This window comes from Nannobrachium achirus (genome assembly GCF_963921795.1).
Source record: "Nannobrachium achirus genome assembly, chromosome: 4".
NCBI lineage: Eukaryota > Metazoa > Chordata > Actinopteri > Myctophiformes > Myctophidae > Nannobrachium > Nannobrachium achirus.
In genome coordinates, this window is record NC_137813.1 from 22,983,186 (window position 1) to 23,004,829 (window position 21,644).

A 21,644-nucleotide genomic window follows, 5' to 3' on the forward strand; every position below is an offset into this window, starting at 1 on the left:
ATCAATGAGTAGTACATTAATGCATGTTTTTGGGGGTGCAAACATTTTCTCAAGAGGCTTTGCCTTTTGCCAAGCTAACAAACAATTTGTTCTTAATGGCTGGTTAAATAACGGTTACATTTTGATTCTGTATAGAATCTAGGGGTATAATATACTTATGACACTTATTAGAAAGTCATTGCTGTACACATTTTCAGTGTTGAAATGAAAAAAGGAGTTTTGATTTCAATTTGATGTTTCAGGGGGCATTTTTACCGTTTGTACCATTTGATTCTTGTAAATGGTATAGGTATAACAATACATTATAACTACAACATAACTAAAATATACTGTCTGCCAACTTCCTCAATATAGTCATCAATAGTCAAAGCACAAGCTGTGTGTCTCACCCAGACCATGTGATGCACGCTGTATACATCACTGTCTCCCATGTAGACCCGGATGGCTCGGAGGGTGAAGCCGTACTTCTTGCCTGAGCGGTGGATGGTGATGGGGGAGCGCAGCACACTGACCGTGGGGGAGTAATCCCGGCTGGGAGAGGAGTCACGCGAGGAGGGGTCGGAGCTGGAGCGAGGAGACATGGGGCTGGCCAGTGGGGAGGTGCCATGCTGCTCCACTGTGGCAGAGGAGCAGAAACCATGATGAGCTTACATGTTGCCAGAATCCTGAAAAATGTCTTCTTCTTCTTCTACATCATTTTGGCACAAAATTGCATTTAATATAGACGTTGGTATGTGGAATGTGTCATGTGAAAAACTATACCAGTGAAAGATTATATAAAAAAAAAACTTTTAAAAATGTTTTAATTAAAAAAGTTACACTGCATGACTTAGACATTTGTGAAGGCGTTTTCAATTGTCGAGTGACACTGCTGCTTGCACTTTTTTTAATAATACACGCACACGCACACAGTTACAAAAGGTATGTTTGTTCACCTGCAGGGATGATGACAGAGAGAGCTGTGGCAGAAGCAGATTTGATGACTTTGGTCCCCGGCCGTGAGTTATGTTTCTCCCCTTCAACGGAGAGTTGTGGATGGCGGACCCGTCGCAGGACCAGATCACTGGTGGCCCCTCGGGGTCCCTGGGGATCGGGGACCCCCAGGACAGCTGTGCTGCCTGGCAGAGGTGTTGACGCCTCAGCCGGTCTCAGCTGCTTGTCTGTGACACAGGAGAGACATGAATGGTAACCCAACTGACTTCTCTTGATGGTGGCATTACAATGCAAGGTTACAGTCTGTCAGTCTCCGGTGCTTATAAAGTAATTAAGTACATTTACTCAAGTACTGTCCTTAAGAACAATTTGGAGGTAGTTTTACTTTACTGGAGTATTTCCAATTTTCAGTACTTTTTACTTCTACTCCACTACATTTCAGAGGCAAATATTATGCTTTTACTCTGCTACAATTATTTGAAAACTTTAGTTACTTTGTAGATTTTGATTATTATTACAAAACATACATTACTGACTTCATTCCTATAAACATTTTGGCTATTTGAAAACAGACGATCTACAAGCTCACAATGCTCACAATGCTCACAATACACAAATAATAATAATAAAGGGACATTCTGCATATTGAGTACTTTCTACTTTCGGTACTTTAAGTACATTTTGATGCCAACACTTTTGTACTTTTACTCAAATACATTTTGAATTCCGGACAACAGAGTTGTAACAGAGTATTTCTACATTGCAGCATTGATACTTTTTCCACCCCTGACAGTAGGGCATTAACGAAAAAGTCGACAAGTCGACTTAGTCAAAAAAAAAAAGCTTTCTATTGTGAAAATAGCAGATCTACATGTAGCATGTAGATCGGCTATTTTCACAATTTCTTCCTCTATATATTTGACAATTTGGAAGAAATTGTATTTGCCATTTTAGAGGTATTAAAAAGTCCTTAAATTGGCACTTTAGAAATGTGCAGATACCCTCTATACACTTAAACTCTATGTTGGTTTGTTTACTGTTGAGTGAGAAAACAATGTTTCACATTAAGTTAATCATTTGGGGACCCCCCCCCCCCAAAATAATTGGGGGGTCGTGTGTGATGTGATGACGTCATCAAACGATAAAGTCGACTTCAACTCAACTTTTTACGGAGTCGAGTCGACTTGCAAAAATCACAAGTCGTTAATGCCCTAACTGACAGTCTGGTTCTCTCTTACCCCCAGCACTGAGCCCGTTGGTCTCTTTGGGAGCAGACTTCAGATCTCCCTGGTTGGACATGGAGGCCAGACCTCCCTCCAGCGACGCCCCCCTGGTTTTGACCTGCGGCTGCCGGGTGGGCACGGGTAGCTCGGGGTCACCCTCTAGAGGCGAGGCAAAGCGGTGCGTGTCCATGAGGGCTGAAAAGCGCCGGCGGGCTCCGGAAGGAGGGCTGGAGTCACTCTCTGTGAAGGATGACTCGGAACAGGACAGCCGCTTCCTGAACAGCGTAGAACACGCGTCAGATTAGAAACACTAACATCCACCAGTCAAGTCAAAGATAGATAGATTATAGTTTAGTGTTTCCTAAATGATAACGGTCTGATCTAGTCATATCATGTTAGTGAAATGATTCATGAATGATTTCAAAAATGTACATCCGAATCATTTCGCCAGTGGGCTCTAACCTTCTTAGATATAGTATAACTAGAGCAGTCCACAGCGAGATTACACGGAGCGAAAGAGGAAAACATTATGATATGGTCGGACATTGCTGATAAGCTTAAGGATATGACACAACATAGTGGTAACAGCCTGGCACAAGCACGTACTATTGTAAATTCCATGTTCGTCCGGGGAAAGGGGGTGGATGGGTTTGTTTTATCTTCTTTCTTTTCTTGTCTTGTCATTGTTGTTGAGTTGTTGTATCTTTGTACATTTATCTTGTGATTTTATTGTTTTCTTATTTTATTCATAATATATTTGTGTAATTTTCTACATTCATGCTTTGAATAAAATAAAAAAGAATTGATAACAAAAACATTTTACATCGGAATCCACAATAACACCCATCTGTTTTACCTGCTTGCTGGGTTTCAGTTAACTTCATTTAAAAAAATAATTACTTCAGGACCTGGTAGTTCAGTGTATTGGAATGTAGCACGGTGTTACCTTTAGCACGGCTTGTACCATCTGCAGGGCTTGTTTTACATTCGTATTTAGTTCAGCACCGTGATCCAAATGTTTTTTGGTTCACGCTACACTTACGCAGGTTGGCGTGACAATGAAGACTTCTTGAAAGCAGTGACACACTTACATCTCAGGGGACCCAGTCCTCCAGGTCTTGTCCCTGAGGGTGAGACTGCCCAGGCTCTCTCTCTTGGCCACCCGGTCCTCCCTGGGGCCCTTGTGCTCCCGTCGAGTGACGGTGGGAGGTTTGTGCTCCAGCTGGGACAGATGTTCCATGCTGCTGTAGACCTGTACATGTCCACAACAAATATACATTACAACCATCATGCTGCTGTAGACCTGTACATGTCCACAACAAATCATCACTGTCGGGTAGAAATCTTGTATCTCCGAGATTCATATTTGTAATTTTTCTTTTCTTTTTTTTTCTCGTAAAGTAAAACACTGCTTCACCATACAAGCTAGTAAAAGACTAGTGAAAATAGCAGATCTACAAGCACACAACGCCTTGCGCTGCTAGGTTTAAATCATTTTTAAAATGATAAATACAAATGAACGGTTTTGGACACCCAACAACAACAAAATATTACAATCATTATGCCTGTCTGGGGGAACATTCTAGATTTTACAAAATGTCCTGAATTGTGTTTTAGCTTTATTTAACCACTTCCACCCCTATTTTGTCAACTCATAATGGGAAAAAATGTTCAAATAATTCACAAAACAGCTTTTGAGTTGACCAATACAGTATGTGGCAAATCTCAATAATCGTTAATGATGTAAGCCAATAGACCAGCCTCCAGCTATGTATATGAAGCATAGCGTTAGTTCATGCAGGACACGTGAGTCTTGCCCGCCTCAGCTGTAATCAGCTGTCAGTCAGATCCTCACGCTCAGTAAGGGAGGCTCCTTTAAATACGGCTTGCATTCACTATAGCTCTGCTCGTCTTCGATCCGAAGCCTCGGACCCGCTGCTGCTTAAGCTGCCTCCACCCCAGCTTCCACCTTTTGACCAGAGTCTGGCATAGGCTCAAATACTTGTGGTTTTATGTCTGCTGATTCAATCTAATATGTCAATGTATTGCTATTGTACTACTAGTGTATCACTCAAGCGATGAATTGGATTAATAAATGTCCGTCAATCTGTTGATTGATTTAACAGTAACTTGACGAAACATTAACGGCTCCTGGACTCAAATCGCACCAAAGCCATCCACTTGTTCATCTCTACGCATCACTGAGATCTGTTGTCTCAATGGAGATAAAAAAAAAGAAAAACCACCTTGGCAAATATGTGACCCTGGGCATACATCAAACTTTAAGCATGTTGTGCAAAGATGTAGGCCAGATGTAGGCCAATGAGACCCTGGGCATACAAAAAACTTTTAGCAATTTGGGAAGAAATGTAGGCCAGATGTAGGCCAAGCGTGTGCTGTGCTGTGCTGTGCTGTGCTGTGCAGTGCATTGCAGTGCAGTGTTTTACTATGCTGTGCAGTGTGGCTGACCTTGCTGAAGCGAGGGGAACAGGATGAGAAACGTCGGATCTCCACAGGTTCGTCATCATCATTGGTGTCGTCCTCGTCGTAGGAGTGCACGTGATGGTAGCGATCAGAGCGTGCTGGAGCAGAGGGGAGAAAAATCTATTATAACTTCATCTATTATAAATCACGGGGAAGGACTGAGAGAAATAAGCCAGGGACCCACAGGGAACAGAGCACTTGAAGTGGAGGTGCTGTATTAATAGCCTCCACTGCTCCAAATAGGATGGGTAAATGCAGAGGATTTTCTTCCACACATGTATTAATGTACAGTAACAAATACCCCAACAACAACAAGATATTGTTGTCACGGAAAAAACATGACATGGCTCAAAATGTCAAGATCTGTGCATACTTAATGGGATTGATGGTAGTGGACGAGAATGCGATGGTTATTCTGAAAGGCACAGGAGCATACCAGATTCTCCACAGTAACTATGTTGGTTGTGTGCTAAACTACACATGTATTTGAATTTCAAGTGTCGAACCAAGCCAGTGTATTAATAACTCCTGCTGGCACAATGTGTGGGTGATGGTAATGGAGGACGCGATGTTCAGACTGCAGGCTGCCATAGTTGGACCAATCCAGGACCATGGCTACATGGCCAAAACTAGCAGATCTACAAGCTCACAATGCATCCAAAGTTTTAGCAAGGGACACCACTTTGAGAATATTGTATTGAGACGTTAAAGCTCCTTGGTATGTGGTACTTTATTCCTAATGCCTGTGCGTTACCACTATTCCCTTTTTTTACTCCATATTATATATATTTTTTACACCTAGTTGTACTGTATCTCTTCTTCGGTGTCTGTCCTGTGTTTCATACTGCGGTACTGCCATGACCCATGACAGCTGAATTCCCCTTGCAGGATCAATAAAAGTCTATCTATCCATCTATCTAAGCTCCTCTAAAGCTGCAAACTCAAATGGATTTTTCTGAACATGCTGATTGGACACATTCAGCTCCAAAAAAACATCAATACCTGTTCCTCCTCCTAGGATACCATGATACCAGCCTTAAGGCTGCAGCCTACCCCAAACGGACGAGACAGGGCTTGAAGACACTGGTTTTTATTTTTTTATTTTTTTATTTTTTTATTATTATTATTTATTTTCTTTTAAGGTATGTTTTTGGGCTATTATGCCCAATGCCTTTATTGATAGGACAGCAGACTGACAGGAAATGGGGAGAGACACGCAGCAAAGGCAGTTGGGATCGGGAATCAAACCAGCGACACACTGTCGGGCCACGCTGAACCTACAGTATGTGGTATGCGCCTAGACCGGTAGGCCAGCGGGCACAGCTCTGTTTATTTTTATCAACCTCCGACGTATGCCTTGGAGATTTTGCCATTTCGACTCAGACGACACAATGGACAAAGTGTGTACTATCTTGCCATTTTGTTGTGTTTGTGGTTGTTCAGAGAGGGATTATCCTGGAACAACCTTTCTTCTGTCCATGGAACGTTGCAGACAGATTGCGTAAATAAAACAATATAAATCATGAGGGCATTCTGATTGACCAATCACACATGATTTTTAGGCTCAAGAAACACTGAAAGGAACATGAGAAAGGCGTTTCCTTTCCGATCTTATATTTAGTTCCCACCCTTCCCTAACAAAGTTTGTGTTTGGTTGAAGTATACTGCAGGCTTTAGTGTTGCGCGGCATAAATTTGATCATGACTGGGGACCCCAACCCCATCCCCAGGAAAATCACCATCACAAATCGGAATGAATTGGAACAGATCTCATGCTCATATGGCAGCGTGCATTCAGAATAATTTGGTCAGAGTTGGCCCAGGATTCCCGGCAGCGCTGCTTGCACACTCACTGTCAAAATAACTGGTGTCCTCCTCAGACTCCAGGTGAGGGATGAACTCTGCTTTCTGTCTCAGCACACTGTTCCAGTCCAACTCTGTGAAGAAGGAGTGCTGCTTCACCTCGAACGCACCTCCTGGGACAGGAAGAGAGGGGGATGAGAGACAGAGAGGAAGAAAGACAGAGAGAGAGAGAGAATGAGAAAGAAAGGAAGGGGAGAAGGATGGAGAAATCAACACATTGGAGGCAGGAGACGGTGTATAGATGAATAGCATATTGATCTCATATTAATCAGTATTACGGTAATCAGAATGAATCTCCCAAACAATAGTCTCTCAAGCCAGAAAACTATAGCACAACCTTCAAATGGTACATAGAATCTCTAAGTCCTGCCCCTGAAAGCAGGGCACAAATAGAACTTAGCCTAGGTGGTTCATTGGTTCTCCATCAGGGGTAGTACAGAAGGTGTTGCAGCTAACCTGTGCCCAGTCGCACCAGAGGGTTGGTCTGCAGCAGAGCGGAGATTAGATGCTGGGCATCGGCAGGGAGAGCTTCATCGCCCTCTGGCCACACGATGTCATCTGTAGCACACAGTGGACAGAGGAAACATGAGCAAACATAACAGAGAGAGCAACAGAAGAGGGGCTGCAGTCTGAATTCTGTAGAGAAAGAAGAAAGCTAAAAGAGCTAGGCATTAAACACTGAGATAATACAGAGCAGATTATTAGATTATTAATGAAGGGTTTTCTTTTTCCTTCCCTACAGCATTTCTGCTTTATTATTATTATTATGTATTATTATGACAGGAGACAGGAGTAGAAGGGGTGATATGTAGCAAAGAGCCTTGTGTTGGATTTGAACCTAGGCCAGTTGCGGTATTGGCCTATTAGTCAGAGGCCTTAGGGACCTTTCGTGCTAATCAGTCTAAAAGCGCCACATTTTGCACAGATGTAGCCCAGGGCATGCTCTAATGATTTAGCTAGGGCGCCAGGAGTCGGCGACCTTCGGGGTCGCCACAGCGGCCAAATCAAGTTGGGCTCCCATCAACTTTCTATACAGGAGGAAAATAACCAGAAAAACCTTTTTTTCTGGGTATTCAAGTAGGATGTGAGGGGTCTAACTAGGGGTTTGTTATGATGCTGAATCAATTGCAATCATTTGTTTTGCACAAAAAAAAACATTCCTTGGGCTACAAATGGCCCCTGAAAACGCCCACAAAACTGTGAAAAGTGATGAGAAGTGATGACTCATCACTTTGATGACTCATCACTTTTCATCACTAAACCATTGTTTTTAACTCACCCACCGCTATTTTTAAGACCCTTCTAATGGTCCACACCGCCAGGATTTTGCCTACCTTTAACGTGGGCGCGCGCGCGAATCCATTGCGCGATGGTTCACCGATTGCATTCACAATACGATCCAGGCACGGTAAGCAACAAAGCACTACAGCCTTCCATCGCTCAAAGCGAAACCGACGGAGCGCCACGCTGGTGTTGCACCACATTGAACCGGATGACATTTCGGCAGACAGGATACAGGCGTCGTTGTCCCGCCCCCCCATTTCCGTTCTGGAACATCCAGATCCGTTTTTTGTGAATAGGGCGGGTCCATAGAGCGCTATGGACGGCGAATCGGCGATCATACTTTTTTGTTTTATAGTTATTAAAGCTAATTGATAACTCGTCATATTCGTCATAAGCAGAGTGGACCCATAACTATAGCTCGTCAAACTCGTCCAATGTAGTGGATGAGTTAAGGCCCCGGCTATATAGCATTATTGCTGTGGTAAGCCATTTTACCAGGAGAGCCACCAAGGTGACCCATGTACCATTTTTTCCTTTCCTTTTGTAAACTAACGTGTTTGGCTAGCTAATCAGTGTTACCATATGGGTAGCACTTTACAATAATGACCTGTTATAAAGCATTTATAAACATTTATAACACATTAATAAGCAACTTGTAGATGAGTAATAATGAATGAACAAGCGGTTAATACATGTTTATTTAAACATTTATAACTATATTTAATAATCATTTATAAATTGTTAGTAACTAGTGAACTATTCATGAATAAGCCATTTGTAAACAATTATAAATATATTTTAAATCATTTGTAACCAAAGTTATTTAGTATTTATAAGCTATTTAGAGATAAATAACTAATCATTTACAAGCTATTCATATACATTGGTAAATGTTTAGTAAAACATTTATAACCCTTTTTATGCCTTTGTAAATGATTATTAAAACATTAATAACACAGTTATAAGTTATTTGTAGATAAGGAACTAATCATAGACAAGCTATTTATATACTAATTCATTATTTACAACTGTCTATTTATGTGGCCTCCATTTTTGTTCATGTTTAACAAATGCTTTGTAAAGCATTCCTAAATTATCTATAAATCATTGCTAGATGTTATCAAGAGCCCTAATGTAAAGTGAAGACACTTCATAATCTACAACTGTCTGTTAACGTGGTCTTCACTTTACACTACCAATGATTTATAGATATTTTAGGAATGTTTTACAAAGCATTTGTTAAACATGAACTGTCTGTTAACGTGGTCTTCACTTTACACTACCAATGATTTATAGATATTTTAGGAATGTTTTACAAAGCATTTGTTAAACATGAACAAAAATGGAGGCCACATTATTAACAGACAGTTGTAGATTATGAAGTGTCTTCACTTTACATTAGGGCTCTTGATAACATCTAGCAATGATTTATAGATAATTTAGGAATGCTTTACAAAGCATTTGTTAAACATGAACAAAAATGGAGGCCACATAAATAGACAGTTGTAAATAATGAATTAGTATATAAATAGCTTGTCTATGATTAGTTTCTTATCTACAAATAACAAGTGGGAGTCTTTTATTTTTATGCTGGTCAAGTTATCAGTATTTTATTTTATTAAATGCTATTTCATTTGATGTCATTTCTATTAACGTATATACATTATTTTCCTTTTAAAATAAGTTTCCGTCTGTCACATTAAGTACAGAGTACTGGAGAAGCTCAACTATGAAAACCTCTAGGACTTGGTTGCTTTGTTTAGGACTTGGGTGAGGGCCTTGGACCCCCTGGATCCTCACCTGTGATGACCTGTCCAAACAGCTCCTCCGTAGTGTCTCCAAAGAAAGGCACACATCCCACCAGGAACTCGTAGAGGATGATGCCCATGGCCCACCAGTCCACAGGCTTTCCATAACCCTGACGAAGAATCACCTCTGGAGCAATGTACTCTGGAGTTCCACACACCTGGAGGAAACACGGCTACATTTTAGCTCCACGTGTTTCTTTACAACAGGGGGTTCGTGACCCCTAGGAGGTCCTCAGCGTTACTACAGGGGGGCTGCCAAATCTTTGTGTGATAGGATCATTCTTTTAAAATGAGCAACTTGAACCCTCGCATCCCAATTCTGAGGATTGCAACACCTCGCGTTGCGAGGCGTTGAGAGCTTGTAGATCAGCTATTTTCGGCAAATAGGTTCAGTTTAGAGGTAAAAAAGTACAAAGTGAAAGGTCAAGTTTAGTAAGTAATGACAATCTAAGTGGTCAAAAGTCTAAAAAGAAACCCCACATTAACACGAATCTAACCGACTGATGACAGTGTTGTCAAACAAGTTTATGAATCTATCTATGAAATCAATGAAAATCTGTATCACACATTTATACAATATGTAGAGGCGGTCCCTGCTTCATGTCTCTCTCAGCTAAGGGGTCCTGAAAACGTTGAAGACCCCTGCTTTACAACATAGGTGAGAGCTTCTAATCATAAATTACCTAATCCTATCCGACATTATCTGTCTGTAAACCCATTTAGACTTGAGGAAGGTTCAACAAATGCCTTCTACTAAATCAGTAATTCTCCCACTTTAAAGATTTTTTTAAAATGTTCAAAAATAGCAGATATACAAGCTCACAAATAAGCATTTTTGAATAACGCCAACATCTAAAATGACAGGGATACTTTCCCGTTTTTAATGGGTTAAGGAACCCAATTAGCTGCTTGTGATTAGCGAATTCTATGCAGTCACCATATAACCTACTATAATCACTTTTTTCACAATACTAGTGCACTTGAACGTCTCCTTAGTACATCAATAGCCGTGTGGTTTGTATTGCATTTGTTTTCTTTTGTTGTTGATGGTTCACTGTAGAGGGTCATTCAACACTGTATAAGGTGAAATACTGTAGATCTGAACTGAAGCAGAGCTCTGCTCCTGTGTCCCAACAACCACACTTAATGTAGGACTACACAATCTGCATAACACTACTAAACAACAATAAACTTGAACATCGCCTGGTTAAGTGCAGTTCAGTGTCGTTTACAGACTGAAACAGCAAACCAGGAAGGGACAGTAGCCTAACTTTGAACAGCTGCTAATTGGCAGAGTTTCCAGAAAGCGAGTGGGAGGCATGCGAGCAGAAAGCGTGCATGTTTGTGTCCAGCTGATGGGATCGCTGCAAGGATGCCAAGACCAGATGAAAGCACTGTTTTGGTTTTCATGTGCAGATGGCTACACTACCGATGCTGACTGTTTTTTGGCCGCGGACCTGCCTGTTCCAGAAATAACGAGGCCTTTGGAATTTAAGCATAGACTTTGAGATAAAGAGAACAAACCTCATCTGAAAAGGGAACTGATTATAATATCTGAGAAACTATTGGCTAATTATTCTGTTAAATGTTTATCGTTTCATCTCTTGATATGGCTGGCAAGCATTAACAATCTTTCTGCATAGAAATAAACACATCAAACACATACTGCTTGCATCACACTAAAATATATAAATGAAACACAAATTAATAATAATGCCTGAGACCACAGAGAAAATGTTTTTAATGTGGCCATGTAATTTTAAGCTCTTAAAGGAACATTTGGTATGGTCTATGTTCTTTACTACAAAATGGCTTATGGACCCTATTCACACCCCGTCCACTCTGCAAATTTCTCAGCAACTTCCTGGTGCTGACGTCAGCTTTGAAGGGGAAACTAACACAGAAATTGACTGAGATTTGTTGGGAGATATGTTAATTTTACTGGAAACTCTTGAACTGGCACTAATGTAAAGACTCTTGTGTTTTCTAACTCTACATCTTTTTACAGGATTAGAAAAGGGGGGGGGGGCGGGGGCCGGGCAGATTCAGGGATAAAACAGAGTCATGGAATCCCCCCTATCCCCCAGCACATCGAACCCTGTTTATTTATACATTTTGGGGGGCAATTCTTTCTTTTATTTAGACAGTAGGCCAGCAAAGAGATAAGACAATGAACAGAGTTAGGACATGCAACACAGGTCTCCAGTCTGACTAGTAGTAGCTACCGGCGTGTCCCCTTTACCTGTTTATCCAGGAACTCGCGGGTGTCCTTCTCTATGTGTCCCTCATACAGGTTGGTGGTAAGACTCATCAGACCCATCTTGGACAGGCCGAAGTCTGTCAGCTTGATGTGTCCCATAGAGGTGATCAGCAGACTGTAGACACACAGTGATGATGCTCACATTCAACTTCTAAAAGCTTTACTGTCCATAAGTACAATCAAAGTGGAAACCATGAACAAGTGGCTTCAAAGCCTGAATTCTTATTTTGTTAAAATAGCGGATCTGCAATCTGTAATTTCTCTCACACCATTTGAATTATCGATAGCTGGCTTGTGTTATGACATTTTAACAATGTTAAACATTGTATATTCATTATCATACTATAATATTCCTTAATAAAAGATACAATCTCACAGTACAATCCTGTGTCCTGTCCTGCTGGCTAAAACATTGTTATACTGAAAGTGTAGCAGCCCATATAAGAAAGTGCCATCACATCTATTTGTGCTGTAGAACTGAGAACATCGAGTCTTTCTTGACTTGAATTTGTTTTGTACTACGCTTTAGTAACTGAGCCGTGAGCACAAAATAAACTCAAACATTTCTTTTGCATGACTTGATTCACATAATTATTTACACAAGCTACAGTAGCTGCAATATCTTACTTGTCAGGTTTGAGGTCTCGGTGCACGATGCCATAGTTGTGTATGTACTCCAGAGCTAGGACTGTCTCAGCGAAGTACATGCGCGCCATCTCCACAGGCAGAGCACCGATGTTCTTCAGTAGGGTGGCACAGTCTCCTCCTATTGAAGCAGTTTATTGTTGGAAACCTTGTATGTCGAAAACCTTCCTTTTTTTGTTATCGTTTTAAAAGCAATTTTAGTCGATCTACAAGTGCACAACGCCTCGATGCGAGGCGTTGTGTGCTTGTAGATCTGCTATTTTCACTACTTTTGTGTGGCAGTCGTAAATTGTATGATGAAGCAGGGGTTTACTTAAAAAAAAAACATACACATTTGAAACTTGGAGATACACGGTCTCTGCCCGACAGTGAAATATGATTATTTTGGGGGTCGTGGCCTGAAATGGTTGAGAACCAGTGCCATATAACATACATAATTATATCCAGGCTCACCTTCTACATACTCCATGACCATGCAGAGGTGTCTCCGGGTCTCAAAGGAGCAGAACATGGACACAACAAACGGGTTCTCTGCAAAGGTCAGGATGTCTCTCTCCACAAAGGCCTGTTGGATCTGGTTCCTCAGGATCAGGTTCTGCTTGTTGATCTTCTTCATGGCAAAACGCTGCCGCGTCTCCAGGTGACGCACAAGGTACACAGCCCTGACGCACACAAACACACACGCAAGCACGCATGCACACGCACACACAGAAAGACAGACGTGTATTCAATTTTGGTGTCACGCTCATCACACTGCAGGTGGTTTAGGTATCTTCTGCATATACAGTTGGTTACTATTCAGACAGGCATGTTTCACTCAGGTTTTCATCTCACTCATGTCACTTTGCCTGCTCACTTCACTCATGACAAGACCTGCAATATAGTTTCAAATGCAGCCACAAAAAGTACTCACATGTTTTACTCAAGTAAAAGTAGCATTACTGCAACATAGAAATACTCTAAAAGTAATACTCTAAAAGTCTGGAATTCAAAATGTACTTGAGTAAAAGTACAAAATGTTTGAAAAATAGCAGATCTACACGCTTGTAGATCGGCTATTTTCAAATAGCCATGGTATAAAACAGGGCTAAAGTAGATTAATGTATGTTTTATAAAATTATAATTGTATGTGCAAAGTGATTAGTAACTACAGTTTTCAAATAAATGTAGTGGAGTAAAGGCACAATATTTGGATCCAATATATAATGAAGTAGAAGTGAAAGTATTGGAAATAATTGGAAGTACAAATACTTCAAAAAAGTACAGTACAGCACTTAAGTAAATGTAATTAGTTGCTTTACACTAGCCTAGTAAACTGACTCCTCCCATCTTCTGTTTGAATCTCGAATGAAGGCAGGAAGAGACTGGTTTACGAGGCTAGCTTTACACCACTGGCGAGCATAAATTAGTAGCAATTCTTTATACTTTTAATCTGTCTCTCATACTCACACACAAGCACACACGGACGCACGCACACACGCATGCACGCACCCACACACACCTGCTGTGAATGCAAGTGCATCTTGCATGTGAATGTGAGTGACATTGTGTCACAAGACTACTATTAGCATTAATTAGTGCCCTTCACTCACCCGTACGCTCCGTTACTGATCAGTTTGATGGTCTGGAAGTCAGCCTCTTCTGGTGGCTTCATGGTTCTGATCTTACCCTGGAGCCAGAGACAGATCCCACATACACATTTTATGTATGCTTGAGGAAGGCCACAAACCCAAATGTTACTTTTTCTGTTACTGTAATAAACAATCATATTTAGGCCTAGAATTATTGAATGCTTTAACCAGTGAAAAATAGCAGATATACAAGCTCACAGCTCTGCGATCTGCTATTATGAAAAAGTCGTGAAAATGTATGCAAATCTTTGAATATATGTATTTTCAATGCGAATGTTTGTAACTCATATTTTGCTTCTGGGTGGTCCCTGGAACTTAATATTTTGAGATGGGTGTCCGTGGCCAAATAAATATAATTTTGGGGGTCCTTCACATGAAAAGGTTTGAGAGAACCACTGACATAGTAGTCTCTCAAGAACAGACTAACTGAGCTCCAGTTAAGTGAAAAGGACCTTTTCTTTGACGACGGCTAGCCAGATTGCTGACATAGAAACATAGGTTTTTCAAAAAATCTTAGAAGGATTCAAAAGACACTTATAGAATCGGGTCAAAATTCTAATTTTCACGATTTAAAAAAAAATAGCAGATCTACAAGCTCGCAGCGCGGCACTCGGTGCCACGCTGTGAGCTTGTATATCTGCTATTTTTCAATATTTAAAGCATAAAATAATGATACACAATAATGGGGCTGACTGCAGCCATTTGCTATTTTACAAAATACATATATTATGTTTTCTCTGTCCCCAATACTCATGCCAAAATGATGTAGGCACCAGAAATGTATCTATCTATTTATTTTAATAAATGTAATTTCTGACAACTTGTTCCTTTTTTGAGTGGTACTTCTGTATAGACAAACGCTGTAATGACAACGGAGCTGTGAGAGGTGTTGCCAAAAAAGACTACTAAAATTAATGTTACACACATCATGACTTTAAGCCATCTCGTCGAAACGTCTAAATGTCGGTACTCAGAGTCTAGCCGTCCAACGGCAGAAGGATGGCTCATTTGTAGCCCAACATTTATTCAACAAATGAAAACAAATGGACTCAATTATCTGGATGAAAGCACATGTGCCAAGTCATTAGTCTCACAAATTGGGAGAGGAAAGCGTTGCATGGGTTGACCTATTGGGGGGTTGAGCTATGGGAGTGTTGACCTATGAATCTCTATCATTGAATCTCACCTCTGTAGAGTCATCCGTTTCAGGTGTGAGGGGTCCTTCACTGTCATAGCTGTCCAGGTTGACAATCTCTGACAACACAACAGAAATATCAATTAACTTATTATGTATTGTTTGTATGTATGTGTGTGTGTGTGTGTGTGTGTGTGTGTGTGTGTGTGTGTGTGTGTGTGTGTGTGTGTGTGTGTGTGTGTGTGTGTGTGCATGCGTGTATGTATGTATGTATGTATGTCGTCACTGTCCGTCAGAAACCTTTTATCTCCAGGTTTCAAATTTGTACTTTTTTCCGTTCATTAAAAAGCCCTAAGTCATGCATATCGCAGTAGTGATAATAGCAGATCTACAAGCATGCGAGGCGTTGTGTGCTTGTAGATCGGCTATTTTCACTATTTTAAATCGTTTTTAAAATAATAACAAAAAAAAAGGAAGGTTTTGGACAAGGTTTCTACCCGACAACGTCGATATGTATGTATGTATGTATGTATGTATGTATGTATGTATGTACATACAGTATGTACTCTATATCTATTTATTTATCTATCCATCCATCCATCCATCTCACCTTCAATAGGGTCCCTGGTCAGTCCCAGTTGACTGATGATGTAACGGGGAATGTCTGTCTTCATTAGGTGTCCCTCCTTGGCGTGGTCCTCTGCTGCCTCCAGCAGGTGGTAGAACTCCTCTGGATTGAACTCCTGAAAAGAGGTGACACACATTAGTGCCGCAGCAGCCTGCATTTGACAGAAAAGGAGTCTGGAGGAATGGTACTGTGTTTGTTGGCAACCTTGTGGCGTTTGACCATCAACAGGTCGCCTAGTATGTCAACTGTGTTGACTGTCTTGTTCGATGGCTGGCCTTGACTATAATCCCCCATACCCCCAAAAAATAAAATAAAAAATAAGACATGTCACGTCAGAACAGACTTCAGCCCGAATGCAACTGACAGCGATATGTGTCTCCATTTCTCACAGACTCAGGGAGACACTTTGTTATGAAGCAGTTGGTCTGGATTTCTCACACACGCAGGCAGGCACGCACACACACACCCTAGCTAAAGTGCCAGTGTGGTCACAGTCCTATGAGCCACAGTGGGGGTTCGGTGGGGGGACATTGGCTGGTATTAGTAGAACTGTAGCGAAGCAAATGGAGCTTTAATCTAAATGCAAATGTCTTCTCTATACTATAGCCAGACGGATGAGGTCTGTTACAGTCAGTTCATTCCCTCTCGCCCCCTGCTGTGTAATATATCAGTTTTTTCAAACGCTTATAATCTGTCCAGCAAGTGAGAGTACGTGCTGCAGTTTATTTAAAGACATTCCTTTGCCTCCCATCCCAACATGGAGTACGGTAGAAGGGGAGACAGTGGGTGGGGGTCAGAGATGGTGGAGGAAGGATGGACTCGAGAGTGTGTCGTCATCTCACCAGACATTCCAGGAGCCGGGCGGGCCGTGAGATGATGATGAGAAGCTTCTTCACCAGCTCTGAGACGAAGGCTACCTCTGTACTCTCTGAGCGCTCGTATGCCTGAGAGAGAGAGAGAGAGAGAGAGAGAGAGAGAGAGAGAGAGAGTTCTTTAAATCAATCAAGCACAAACTACATACCAACAAAAAGATGATTTAGAGCAACACATCAACAAACGTGATTCCAATTTTTTCATAGTACTTATATGCAAACAATACTCGTGCATTGACTAAATTCTTAAAAGCTACTAAACAGTCAGACAGAGAGAGAGAGAGAGAGAGAGAGAGAGAGAGAGAGAGAGAGAAATGAGAAGAAGTAGCAGCAGAGGGGGGTCCATTTCTACACAACATTGCAGTTCCACTGGGGCAGAATAAAAGATAAACTAAAAAAAGAAAAAACATCCAAAAGGCATTCGATTTCAGAAGGCAGCGGGCGTGCTGGATCCAATCAAACCCAAAGCAGGCCACCCAGAAAATTCATCAGAGTGATTTAATCAACATGAGGGGGGATGCAGATACATCTTCTGAAGCCTCTTATCTGCTCAGAGAAATAACATGCGCAATTAGTCTCATTTACTGCTGCTGTCCAATGCTCATCCCCATCGTGAGTGCTACGGAGTTAAATGAGACAGATTGAACTTTGTAGATTGTGATTATTATCACAAATGAAACCTACATTAACCACTTCAGCCCTTATACATTTCGGTCATTTGAATATAGCCGATCTATAAGCTCACAATGCGTCGCATCGTGACGCACTGTGAGCTTGTAGATCCTTTTTCAAAATATGTTTGTGTATTTGAAAACTTGAAATGGGACATTCTGCATACTTTTACTTTTAGTACTTTAAGTACATTTTGATGCCAATACTTTTGTACTTTTACTCAAATACATTTTGAATTCTGGACTTTTACTTGTAACAGAGCATCTCTACATTTCAGTATTGACACTTAAAGGAGTAATTCACCCTCAAAATGTTTTTTTTCCCCCTATTGATTACTCATGCCATGGAGACTTGTGTTCAATAATATTTTTGGGGTTTTGTCGCGTTCCCAAGATAATAATTTGATTACAATGAATTTACCCCCATTGATTCCGGATGGAGATCCAAATGCATCTGGGTCCCCATCCGGAATCAATGGAGGTGAATTTACTATAATATTTTTTTTGTCACAGGAATACAAAAAAAAGAAAAAAAAAATATTGAAGTCTCCATGGCATGAATAATGATTTAATGAATAGAATAATAGTCATTATGGGGGCGAACTACTCCTTTAAGTAAAAAAAAAACATGACTATAGTTTTCCACCGCTGCAATTTCTCAATTGTAAAAGATATGTGTGTGTGTGTGTGTGTGTGTGTGTGTGAGTGTTTCACTGACGTCGTTGAGCAGCTTCTCCAGGTTCTCCTGCAGCTCGAAGAAGTAGACGGTGGTGATGAGGCCGTCGCGGGCCTTGGCCAGACAGTCCCTGGACAGCTCTGCAATCTGGTGGTGGATGAAGCTGAGCACGCCGTCCGCCAGCGGGAGGACCATCTCCGGAGAGTAGTGCTGGATGAACTCCGCCAGCCGGCCTTCCATCTGCGCCGTGGCCTGGGGAAGGAGAAGAGGGATCATTAGAGGCAGGGGGTTCCCAAACCTTTTTGTCTCAGGGCACCCCATAAATATTTTTTTAATCCGAGGCACCCCTACATTATAATTTTCACTCGCAGCACCTTATATTTATAGCTTATCGTCGTGGTCGGGTGGAAACCTTGTATGTCAACCGTTCGTTTTGTATTTATCATCTATAAAATGTACTAAACTAGTGAAAACAGCCGATCTACAAGCACACAACGCCTCGCGATGCGAGGCGTTGTGTGCTTGTAGATCGTCTGTTTTCACTAGTTTTGTGCGACAGTCTTGTATGATGAAGCAGGGCTTTGTCCAAAAGACGTACACATATTTTAGTGATTATGTTGCGAGGAAAACGTTGAGATAATAGCCATTTTGGTTAGAACTAACTGAAAATAACTTTGTACTTCAAGTTTAAAATGATACTAAATATTTTTTCAAGCTACAAATAAATTCCAAATATTATCAAATTATCTCGCGGCACCCCTTGACTGCCGTCACGGCACCCCAGGGTGCCCCGTCACCCACTTTGAAAACCCTTCATTAGAGACAGGGGGTTAAAGAGTTGGATGGGTTCAGATGATCAGAAATATCCCCAACATCCATTATCCTGCTCTGGGGCGGAGCATTTGCCAAAAAGTAGCAGATCTACAAGCTCACAACGTTGTGAGCTTGTAGCTTGCGTTGAGCTTTAGATCGGCTATTTTTTGGCAAAGATATTTGGTAGAGAGTAAAAATAAAAAAAGGCTGTATCGAGCGTCCGTTTTACCAATTTTAGAGGGTGGTACCAGGCAGACATGCAGCTCGGCAAATAAAAGGTGAATTGATCCCAGTGCATGGCGGAGGACAATTTCACGCTGAATTTAAATCTCCAAGATACGATTATTGTGCAAGCTTTTTATCGCCATAAACGATAATAACGATTATCGTCCCATCCCTAGTAGTGAGACAGAGGAGGAGGGAAGAGGTAACGAGAGAACGTAAAGGTTACGATCATGTGAGAGGAGTCATGCCTAATTGCGACCGTAGTTCACAGTTTAGTATGAGAAGCGGCACATCTTGTCTCCGTCTGTCTCAGGTTTTTTACGGTCTATGGGTTTGAAGCTCTGACATCACACTCTGACATCACTGTGATGTCAGGGGAACCACACTAACAGATTCCCTTTTATGACCATATATGGAGATCCCTGATGAGATCCCTGGGAAGAGATGGACCTTCCGAGACCGAGCCTCAAGGCCTGGGGAGCTACCTAGGCTATACCAGTTGGACTACATCCTAGTGAGGCAAAAGTGGAGGAATTCCATCCTGAACGCTGAGCCATACAGCACGTTCAGCTCTGTAGGCTCTGACCACCGTGTGGTCTCCATGAGGGTACGACTGAGCCTCAGGGTCCCCAAGCCAAGCCCCAAGATTCGGCATGACTGGAAGGCATTCACGACCAATCCGGGCCTCCAAACCAGGTACTCGGAGGAAGTCAGGAAGCGCTTTCGGCAGCTGGATAGGGGAGAGGAGCCCAGCCGTGAATATGGGAGATTCATCACAGCGAATGAGGAGGCGACCAGACTGTGCGTGCCAGTGCTGAACAGAGTAAGAGCACCACCACGGTCCAGACACCCGAAGGTTGTAGCAGCACGAGGCAGGATGGAGGAAGCACGACTCAACTTTGAGCGTGAACCAACAGAGGAGGGTCGCGAGACACTGAACGAGGCCAAACAGTCTCTCTTCAGCACCTACGACGCCATCAAAGGGGAAGAAGTGATGGAAAGTGTGCGAAGAGTGCAGGCAGCGCAAGGTGAAAGGCAATACGGGGAGGCCTGGAAGGTAATAAATGAGATGACAGGGCAGAAGAGGGCCAAGGAGGGCCAGGTGGAGGGACACAGTCCAGAGGAGAGGGTGGCAACATGGTTCGACCACTTCCAGAGGCTCCTGGGAACATCAGTGGAAGAGGGAGAGGAGGAAAATATACCGACAGTCCTCCAGGGCCTGAACATCGACGATGGACCCTTCACAATCAGCGAGCTCGCCAGGGCAAAATCCACCCTAAGAGAGGGAAAGAGTGCTGGGCCGGATGGCATACCCCCAGAGGTCTTGAAGAACTGCGACCTAGACAACCTCATCCTAGACTTTTGCAACAATGCTCTACAGCACAACAAGCAACCTGAAATATGGTCTCTGTCTAATATCATCCCGGTGCCTAAAGCTGGAGACCTCTCAAAGCCAGACAACTACAGAGGCATCAGCCTGACATGTATCACTGCTAAGGTCTTCAACCGAATGATACTGAACAGGATACGGCATGCCATCGACCCTCACCTGAGAGAGAACCAAAATGGTTTTCGAGAGGAGAGAACAACCGTAGCACAGATCCTGGCATTAAGGAGATTAATAGAGGAGGTGAAAAAGAACAACCTAGCAGCTGTACTGTGCTTCATTGACTTCAAAAAGGCTTTTGATTCTATCCACAGAAGCAAGATGGTGAAGATCCTTGAGGCCTACAATGTCCCTCCCAACATTCTCCGGGCTATCGAGACCATGTACGCAAAAACAAGGGCCAAAGTGGTGACCCCAGATGGCAGCAGTGAGGTGTTTGACATCCGAGCTGGGGTAATGCAAGGAGACACCCTAGCCCCCTACCTCTTCATCATAGTTCTAGATTATGCGCTCAGGAAAGCCATAGGGGGACGGGAACAAGAGCTTGGCTTCACGCTAACACCAAGGAGGTCAAGACGGCATCCCGCAGTAGTTCTGACAGACCTGGACTATGCGGACGACATCAGCCTGCTCTCCGACAGCATGGAACAAGCACAAGAACTCCTGAACAGGGTGGAGATAGAGTGTGCCAAAGTTGGTCTCAGGCTAAACGCTAAGAAAACTGAGGTTATCACCTATAACCTACCTGATCACTCACCTCTGACAACAACAGAAGGAGCTGTGTTGAAGGAAGTCAAGGACTTCAAGTACCTGGGCGCATGGGTCGACTCAACTGAGAAAGACCTTAAAGTAAGGAAGGCACTCGCTTGGAGGGCCCTGAACGGCATGAACAGTGTATGGAACTCTAACCTCCCCCGCCAAATCAAACTTAGCTTCTTCTTTGCAACGGTGGAGTCTGTTCTCCTCTATGGCAGTGAATGCTGGACCCTGAAGCCAACCCTGCAGAAGTCTCTAGACGGGTGCTACACTAGAATGTTGCGTGCAGTACTCAACATCAACAGGAGTGCACATGTTACAAACGAGAGCCTGTATGAGGGAATACCAAAG

The 21,644-nt window shown here is 42.4% G+C and overlaps 1 protein-coding gene across 1 annotated transcript in view; it reads right to left on the reverse strand.

Annotated features, from left to right (window-relative positions):
- Nucleotides 1-21,644, reverse strand: part of LOC308282767 (microtubule-associated serine/threonine-protein kinase 1-like) — a gene marked incomplete at both ends in the record, with an annotated part of 81,882 nt that overhangs the window by 3,037 nt on the left and 57,201 nt on the right. The window contains 16 exons of the mRNA XM_080723156.1: nucleotides 390-616; nucleotides 936-1,160; nucleotides 2,172-2,431; nucleotides 3,248-3,408; nucleotides 4,626-4,738; nucleotides 6,493-6,615; nucleotides 6,959-7,060; nucleotides 9,587-9,752; nucleotides 11,837-11,969; nucleotides 12,482-12,620; nucleotides 12,953-13,161; nucleotides 14,092-14,168; nucleotides 15,317-15,384; nucleotides 15,876-16,008; nucleotides 16,736-16,837; nucleotides 18,155-18,364. Of these exons, the coding sequence (XP_080579282.1) occupies nucleotides 390-616; nucleotides 936-1,160; nucleotides 2,172-2,431; nucleotides 3,248-3,408; nucleotides 4,626-4,738; nucleotides 6,493-6,615; nucleotides 6,959-7,060; nucleotides 9,587-9,752; nucleotides 11,837-11,969; nucleotides 12,482-12,620; nucleotides 12,953-13,161; nucleotides 14,092-14,168; nucleotides 15,317-15,384; nucleotides 15,876-16,008; nucleotides 16,736-16,837; nucleotides 18,155-18,364 (2,448 nt within the window). The remainder of the gene's footprint in view (nucleotides 1-389; nucleotides 617-935; nucleotides 1,161-2,171; nucleotides 2,432-3,247; nucleotides 3,409-4,625; nucleotides 4,739-6,492; nucleotides 6,616-6,958; nucleotides 7,061-9,586; nucleotides 9,753-11,836; nucleotides 11,970-12,481; nucleotides 12,621-12,952; nucleotides 13,162-14,091; nucleotides 14,169-15,316; nucleotides 15,385-15,875; nucleotides 16,009-16,735; nucleotides 16,838-18,154; nucleotides 18,365-21,644) is intronic.